The 9,529-nt window shown below is 38.3% G+C and overlaps 1 protein-coding gene across 4 annotated transcripts in view; it reads right to left on the bottom strand.

Annotated features, from left to right (window-relative positions):
• esyt2b (extended synaptotagmin-like protein 2b) overlaps positions 1–9,529 on the bottom strand; it is a 41,499-nt gene that overhangs the window by 21,334 nt on the left and 10,636 nt on the right. For all 4 annotated transcript variants that reach the window (XM_015055859.1, XM_015055869.1, XM_015055878.1 and 1 more), the window contains exons 6-7: positions 8,182–8,271; positions 862–917 (exon numbers count right to left, since the gene is read on the bottom strand). In XM_015055859.1, the coding sequence (XP_014911345.1) occupies positions 862–917; positions 8,182–8,271 (146 nt within the window). The remainder of the gene's footprint in view (positions 1–861; positions 918–8,181; positions 8,272–9,529) is intronic.

Below are 9,529 nucleotides of genomic sequence, written 5' to 3' on the forward strand. Positions count from 1 at the left end.
CCTTATGACTACATGAGAATGTTTAAAATTATAATCACAAACATTTGCTCAGTTTTTAAAACATTTCTATGCAATTAGAGTCTACAGCATGTAGACTCTAATTGCATAGAAATTGCGTAGAAATTAGAAATGCAGAAGGTTTACTGCACAGTAAGCCTTATGCATCCAATAAGACATTTTGCTTTTACAATCTGCCTCTACTACAGCAGCTTCTTCCTCTTTTACTGCAAGTGCTCCCCACTACGGCATCAAGCAAGAAACCCCACCGCACTCAGGGTGAACAGATTCATTTCACCCCCGCAGAGCAAAGAAAGAAAAGGGACGAAAGAGAGCGTCTTTCTTGTCAACAAGTCTTTCTGCCCCACCGCTGTATGTGACAAGCAGTGGAAATCCCAGAAAATTACATGCAGTATTAATGTCTGTGTCACTTTCAAAGCAGTTTAAATAATGCAGGAAACCACTCAAGATGGAAGGGAGTAATTGTGTCTGGATGAAAGTGGCTCTTAATTAGCTCCCATTTGCTCTCTACCCGGTCTAGTTAATAACCAAGGGGGAAAAGTTAAAGAATAAAGAGCAATAATGAGTTAAGATTTTACATAATACAAATTTTTCTAGCCTTCTTGTGCTCAGTTAGATAATTTGCTTAAAATCTAAGCATAGATATCAAGGTATTACCTAGGAATATGTCACTGCTTGTCTTTGTCTAAACGACTTAAACAACGAAGGTACAGATCTATAGAAAAGCAAAGCAAAAATGCATCCAATGTCCCTAAGAAGTAGCACTGAAAACTTCCATCCTGTCTTAAAATAGCTGATTTTTTTTTGTGAAAGAACAAGAAAATCAAGTTTGCATTGACTTACTTGAGCCCAGGAATGTCCAGGATATTTGAGAGGCCAGTCCAGTTTATGTCTAGAAGCTAAACCACAGGGGGAAAGAACAAACAAACAAACAAACAAAAAACAACAACAATGAGAACATACACGTATACCCATGGGTAAGACTGCAGGAACAAAGAGTGTGAATGACTTCTACTGGATTCAAACACTTAACGTTATTGTTTTCTGCCACCAACCTCCATTTACCACTTGGCTTCATGTTTTCTGGCCAATAAACAGGCTGATTGATTACAGCGCACACAGAAAACTTGTCTCAAGCAGTAGCAAACTTATATATCAAAAGTTTTCTTGGAAAAGTTGCTCTTGCTTTGTTCCAGCAAACTTTTCTTACCTCATAATTATGTCATATGTATTATCTTAGCCCCACCCAAATGCAGCACCTATAAGACAGTGTCAAACTCTTTTAGGCCCTTGACCTCAGAGTTTTCTGACTCATCTTAAAATGGATTAACTTCTTTTTCTCACAGGTTTAAATAATAAACAGCTCACAGTGACAAAGAAAACTCTTAGAGTCAGGCTTCACTGATTACTATGTAATATCAAAATTTTCATCAACAAAAAAGTTTATCTTTATACTTTAATTTAAATTAATAGGATTTTTAATTTGTGACAATGTTGATAAAGATTTTGTGCATAAGTTTTAAAACCACCATCTATCCTTTCCACTCTGTGATATATTGCCCCATGTGGGGGTGAAATGTGGGATGGGAGCAATGACCACAACATAATATGGCAATTTGTAAGAAACATCTTAAATATTTTTTTTTAGAAATACGTTTGGGTTTTTTTTTTTCTTTAAGGATTTTAGATTGGAAGAACATAAATTCTTACGCAGCAAAGCAAACATCTCAGTATTAATCTCAGTTTTAGAGATCTCAGGTTGAAAACCAAGCTGAAAACTCAAGAGAATATTTTATGAAAATGTGGGACTACTCTCCATTAGACAATGAAATGAGATAAGAAACGAGGGATTTTGTTTTGGAGGAGCCAGCTTAACAACAGGACAGTCATTGTCACTACTAGAAAATGCTGTGTGGAAACTTCCACAACTCATGAAAGAGATGAATTGCTGCAGCCAGACGTGGCTATGCAAGTGAGAAATATTCCAGAGCTAGTTTGTCAAGGCCAAAGAATTCAAAAGTCCTGTTTCAGGGGCAGTCCAACAGTTAACCCTTTCAGTTAGTCTAGCTGAGGAAACAATTGTTTGGAGTCAGATGACTTTCTAGTAAGAATGTAGAAACTCTTCTGTCCATTTGACGATATAACTGTAGCAAAAAAAAGCATCTGTAGGTTCCTGGTGACTATTATCAACCAGCTCAGAATAATTAAAAAAAAAAAAAAAAAAAAAGCATTCTGCCTTTTTATCTCATTCTTACAAAGCAGCATTTGTTATTTTAATGTCTTTTCTACCTTGAGGATACTTGGCTCCATAATGTCTGTGAATGTAAAATACTCAAAGCAACAAACATATCGAGGGAATAAAATGATAGAAAAGCTGGTGTACAGACAGTCCACAGACAGTCCTTCTGTTGCTTGGGCGTCAAGTGATATACTAGCTGCTGCTGCCCTCCCAAGTGCTGCTGGTTTGCCAACATCTGAAAGAAGATACCGCTTCACAATTTCCACCAGACAAATAATCGCAATTGTTTTTAAACCACACTCGCCTTTGCTAGGTTCAGCTTGGTAGTACATATTTGAACAATATTTTTGGTCGTAGAAGTTCAAAAAGAGGTCACAAATATTCCTCAGAGCTTTTGTTCTGTAAAGACGTGATTACATCAAGTGGTTTCTGTAGATCTGTGTGCTGTACATCCATTATGTGAATTTCTTGTTTCGCTACATGTCAGATACAGTCTGGTTAGATTGCTAATCGGGTGATAATGCAGGTCATTGCAAGACAAATTCTCCATCATGGTACACTACCCTGCTTACAGTAGGAGATTAGCACACTATGGTCATAAAATCTCCTATTGTCAAATTGTGACATGCAGCCACATTTTTTCTTTGTACAGTAGCAGATGGTAGTTGCACCCCTGCATGGTATCCTACTGCTACAGCCCATCTCATTCAAGTGTTGAAATGTGGTGTTTTAAAATATATTGCAGTATTCAATACACCTTGTATTTAACAAGTTCCAGTTCTCTGGATATGCTGCCTGCTTTGGAACATTGTCTGCAAAGTCTTAGGATGACGTGTGTGAAAGTCCCAATGGAACAACAATTTGTAACCCTGTGTTACAAAACTAACACCCTGATCACCATTGACATCAATATAAACAGAGTTAGAGTAAGCTTGGATTCTTCTCTGTAGAACTGAAGAAAAAGAGCTAAATGAAAGTGTTGGACATTTACAGTAACTAGAGGAAAGAATATGTTCTTAAGGATTAAAACAAACGCATTCAACATTAGACACAGTTTACGGCTTTAAGAAATGGCATTAAAAGAACATATCCCTGAACAGAAATGAACACAAAACACCTGCTTAATGATATATCCACAAAAGCAACAGAGGCTGTCTGGGGTCTCATTAGTTTTCAGAATAATAAGGTGAGGGACACTGTACTCTTTGCTGCATGGAAAGCTGCTATCAACGTTATTCGCAATGACATGAAACCTACCAGTTCCAACTAGGAAAAGACGGGGGAAGGTTTGTGATAAAAAACGAATCAAAGAGAGGATTGAACAGAAAGAACTCGGCACAGGGATCCGAGCGGAATCAGCCTCTCGGAGGGCTTTGATCTGCTTCTGCCTCCGAGCTCTAAAAGCAGTGTTTTCTTAATGAGCCTTTCTCACTCTTGTTCTCAGGCTCCTCTGCTCATTCTGCAGCAGACTACAGCATACAACACCAAACGCTGCAGGGTGGAGGGCGGGAGGACTGCGGGCCTGTGAATGATGGGGTGGGGACTCTCAGGGGGATTTGTGATGACAAAACATGAAAATATTCTACAGTGAAGCTTTTGGACATGGCTCGGCTGATGTGATGGATAAAACAGGGAACATTGCATTTTTGAAGGTTAATCATTGACTTCCTTTCCTGCACACAACACTTTTTTTTTAGTTTTTTTTTAGTAAGAGCAAATTTAGGAAACACCTAGACCTCCACACAGGCATGTTTGCTCTGCTGTCTTGCAGATATTTTAATCAATAACACTGTGAGCACTCAATCTGCGACCCGTCAGGTATATTTTAAGGAGAACATCTCTGGGGATCACACTCAATATTTTTGAGCTTCCAGTGTAGAATACCAATATCTGAATACCAGAGAGCAGAGCCAATATCTACTGTAGAGGGGGTCCTGTTGTGCCTACATTTGGTCAAATGAGATAAATGTACTGTACACCAAACCAGATAGTCTTTTTCGCTGAAAGACTTGAATGCACTCTTCAAGCTAGCTACTTGGGAGTAGATATTTGAAGAGACAATAAATACAATCAGGATTAAGCCTGTCATAACAAGCAATTCATCAATTAACTGCATGAAAATTTAAAATGAACTTGATCATTTCCATTCTGACGATTAATATTTCTTAGTATTTACAGACAAATCAAAATGGACTTTATTTATGCTATTGGCTGTGGTTTTTTATTTCCATTTTATTTATTGCTTCTGATTGTTTTGTATATTTACAATATCTTCCAGTTCCAGTGATAAGTGTTTTTTTTTCAAGATTGAAGTTTATATGTCTTTGAGAGGGTGAACTTAAATTATCATTATTCTGTTATAAGCATATTACTTGAAAATGGTCTCAAAACAACATTATCATTTATCGCAATAGGTACTGGGACAACATATCGTCCGGCAACATTTGTTATGGTGACCGGCCTACACAGGACACACTTGTCCAAAGCACATTGGCTTTTATTACCCACCAAGTCTCTAAAAAGAATAATTTTGGTGATGTGGATTACTTACAAATTTTCACTCATTTCACTTAAAACACAATTACTCTGAACCAGAAACGTTGCAGTCTGTGTTTAATTGACATAGTCTTCATCTAACTGCAAGCATCTGTCAGTGATGCGTGAAGATTTGGTGCAAAAGGTCCTTAGAAGATTTTCTATGAAGTTGATGCAATTCAGTCCTGTTCCTTCACATCAAATTCGCTCATCCATGTCTGTACAGAACTCGCTTTGTGCATTGGTGTGTGCAGTCATGCTGGAACAGGAAGGGGTCTTCCTCAAACTGCTGATTAAATTAACCGGAATGACTTGAATATGCCGAAGCATTAAGAGTTCCTCTTACTGGAATGAAGGGATTGAAAAAACAGCTCCACACCACAATCGCCTCTACACCAAATTTACACTTGACACAGTGCAATCAGAAAAGTATTGTTCACCTGGCAACAGTCAAACCCCAGACCTATTCATTGGATTTTCCAGACAAAGAAGCATAATTTGCCCCTTCAGAAAATATGTCTCTGCTGCTTTACACCACTGCATCTGATGCTTTGCAATGCAATTGGAAACAAATGCTGCTATTAAGCCATGGCAATCCATACCAGAAAGCTCTCCATGTACTGATGCTGACATAATCTGAGGACCACATGAAGTTAGAGGTACTTAGTTGCTGACTTTTCAGACATTTGGTGACCTCTGCACATTATGCATCCCAGCCTCTGCAGGTCCCACTCTTAGATTTTATAGTGGCCTACCACTTTGTGGCCGAGTTGCGGCTGTTTCCAATCACTTGTACACTTAGCATACACTTAGCACATAACAGCTGATCTAGAACTATAAAGTAGCAAAGATATTTCATGACAGAACTTACTGCACTAGTGGAATCCGGTCATAGCTGGAATTTGCCGAGCTTCTGAGAGTGATCAATTCTGACAGGAATGTTTGGTGTTGGAGGCGTTCGTGGTGAGTCTACACTCGGAAGATGTTTTTTTTTTTTTTTCCTGATAAAGGAAACTAGCCTGAATCTTCAACAGACATTATGCTAAAATCCATACCATGTCTTGTAATGTCCCACTTAAACCTTGGAGGACTTTTGTCTCAAATGTCAAATTCTCAAATTCTCTGCAATGTTTGGCTACGAAGTTTAAAATATTAAAATGTTAAGAGCCAAGAGCCAAGACACAGGAGCCTGGTGTAACCTGGAGACTCCAAAAGGATTACAATTAGAGCCACTCAAATGACCTAAGCAGCCTTACCACCAATTAAAGACATCTGACAATAAACTTAAATCTGGCTCACATTTTTTTTTTGAGGATTGAGAAAGTGTCCTCTACCTGACGCTTAAAGCTAAAGTAAGTCTAAAGATGTTTATTCTATTACAACTTACAAGAAAATCAGGAAATTAGCTCAAAACATTTTTTTTTTATGAGGAAATGTCAGCAATTTCCCATAATGCTGAGCAACATCTTCAGTGAACAAACTGTGTGAATACAACTGTGTGAAAGCTATTCAATGTGTGATTAGTTAATTCAATCCAAAAATCCACGCTGATTAACTGACAATGAAATAATCACGTTTCCTGGACAAACATCCTCCACAGATCGTCGGTCTGCGGTCCTCGGCTTCAGCAGTCATTAAGCATAGTGTTTGTTCATCAGAGCTGCAGCAATAAAATCTCACTGCAGAATGTGTTGCATCTTCTATTTACACCGCACCGAGTCACATCTATTGTGATCACACACAGTCCAGACATGGCTAAGACCTCACAGGATCTGGAAACGTCTCATTTATCATTCAGCGACCAGCCTTGTAGGAGAGGAGAATAAATTATTTAAAGTTTGGACCACACAAATTCTGTGACTTTGTTTTTTTTTTCTATCATAGGTTTGCTGATTTAGCTTTTCATTTCTTCTTTACCACTCTAAACTAATACCTTTATACTACCATTTGTTTACATGTAGGATTACATCATAATTTATGGCCTGAAGCAGCTTCTTCCTGTAGAGGCAGAAGGAAGAATAGCTCCACTTTAGCTCGGTGCCTGGGGTAAAGAAATCTGCCAAAGTAGGTCTGGCTTGATCTGCAGCTATTTAAAGCGCCAGTAAAGCTCCACTGAGTCCAAGCATTTGCTATAAATCGGTCAAACAATTTTAAGCATTGCAGCGGCGGCTCAACAGAGGTGTTGAATTGTGAGATCGATAGAGCGCGTGCACTGGAAAATACCAACAGTGTGGAGGCAAATCATGTCAGATGACTCTATCAGACAGTGCTTGATCGCATTTGAAACAACGGGAGAAAATAACTGACATCTATCAGGAAATTGAAGCAGTAAAATATAATCCAGGCACCTTATGAAGTGATTAAGGGGGGATTTTTTTTCCGAAGAGTTAGAAGAAAAGCAACAACTGTCTCATAAGATGCAACATGCAGTCCATGGGAAAAGTACTTTTCCCTCCTTTTACTAAAATTCAATCACACACTTCACTGTGCAGGATTTCAGATGATGGACAGTCACAAAAACACACCTTCATGTGTATTTGTGACATGGATATAAAATAATATATGGTTCTAAAATCTTTTTACAAATAAAATCTGAAATTGTGCCTTGTGTTTGTATTCAACCACCTTGGGCCAAAATTATTTCTTTCTGCAAATACAACTGCAGTAATTTTTGTAAATTCTAACCCTAACCCTATTTAGCTCAAACTCCATCAGACTGTATGGAGATGTACATATTTACATAATGCATGGCAAATAGTTGGACCATCAACTTGAGCTGAGAATCTCCGACACTCTTCTTGTTTTTGTATTGCTCTCTCATCCCAGCCTCTTAGTTTAGAGGAGAGTCCTCTAAACTAACACTCTCAAGGCAGTAAAATGAAGGCAGACATTTTACTGCTTTCCCCTAATGCTCACATATTGTTTTATAACATAACTTTAAACTTCTCCACAACTTTATCCCTGTGCTGTTTGCTGTATTCCTTGGTTTTTATGATGCTGTTTGCTTAAGAACATTCCCTGAGGTCTTCACACACAGACAACTGGTACCACTGGACTTTATTTAAGCACTTTCAGATTCTCATACGTAAAATTCTTCCACTTTATGGAAATACTTTATAAAATACCTTTTATGGTTGAATTGGTGTGAGTAATTAGGTCATCAAGATGGGCAAACCGAATGGTGGTGGCAGTTTTTATCTCCTTTAAAGCATGCATTACAAATGCATGCACTGAATATAAAACTGAATGATTTTTACAACACAGGTTGTGGAATAGACTCAGAAGATATCTGGTCCCGTATTCCCACATTTAAGTTATCTGTTCTGATAATTGCTCTGTTTAGCATGTTAAGTTGAATAATTCCCAAGCCGAGCGTGATTTGAACTTACTGGCTTCTTGAGGAAAAACAGGGACAGTCCTCCAACTAGAGGCACATCCCCCAGCAAGGGCTCCATCACCACTCTCATCACACCGTGGATCTATGGAAACACAGGAGAGAACAAGAGTGATGCATTTGGACACAAGAGAAGCAAGCTTAAGAGAGTGGGAGCTCGACATTCCTGAGCGGTGGAGCGGCCAGAGCTGCCACACACGGTAGGCTGGAAACTCGATCGCTGTCCGGCTTTGCACCTGCCAGCTTCATCCTCCACCTTTTCCATATTGTATTATGGAAATTGCTAGGATTATAGAATCTGAAAGGGTTTAGTTGTGTTGTGTGGTAAACAAAATGCTGCTGAGAGCGCCAGCAGGGAACAAAGGAAGTTTAAGTTCCAGCATTGACATTTTGTTTGAAGATGCATTTCCTGATTGAAAACTTACTTCCAGTTTTACACAAAATACTTCTGCTTTATTTTTCAAATCTCTTGTTGGTTATCAATTATAGGAAATGGGGAAACATCACTTCCTCTAACCTGGCAATGAAAACTCGTCCTTGACAGTGTTTTTGTGTCCCTAAGAAAAAACAAACTTAAATAACAAAGATCGAAGTACAAGTATATAAGCATAATTTTGGAGTGCAAGAACATCACACAGTTACGAACTAAAATCAGTGCCAACTTTCACACCTCTGATATAGATCTTATGTTAACACAGTTAGTCTAATTATTGAGCAAATTGTCTCAATGAGTAATACCAAAATAAGAACAGAGTGAGCTACACCAAACTTGTATAGACCACTCTATACCAATAGATAGACCATTGTGAATAGATTTTTTTCACAATGGTCTATTCGAAGAAGAAAAACGACTTAAACTCAATACAGCTTCTGGTTTATTAGAAGAGAAACTGATGTCTGACCCCACAAAAAGCTAATTATGTACTGCATGATCAATGACCAATAGGATTTTATCCAAGTGCTCCTGAAGCAAACAACAACTTGAATTAGTGCTGTTCTTAATGACTGTAAAAGAGATGCTCTCTCCATGTCTCCATGAGTTGCATAATGGGAGCAGGGTGCAACAAATGTTTCCTCAGGAGAAGATATAAAAGCACACAGAGGAATAATGCAGATTTCTCCAATCCGGGTAATGATCGTCAACAGCAACGCAGACAGAGCCGAGGAGATAGAAGTAAGTAATGAAAGGTTTAGACATCAATATGGGAACATATTGACAACAATTTCTACAGCTAAGCAATATTACAATTGTCTTTATACTTATTAATGATAATCAACAAGGAAACCATATGCACTGGAACACACGATTTAGTAATAGTTTACGTGCCAAGTAAAAATGTCTG

The sequence above is a fragment of the Poecilia latipinna genome, unplaced genomic scaffold (assembly GCF_001443285.1).
Source record: "Poecilia latipinna isolate Pla-1442-1.1 unplaced genomic scaffold, P_latipinna-1.0 Scaffold59, whole genome shotgun sequence".
Taxonomy (NCBI): Eukaryota; Metazoa; Chordata; class Actinopteri; order Cyprinodontiformes; family Poeciliidae; genus Poecilia; species Poecilia latipinna.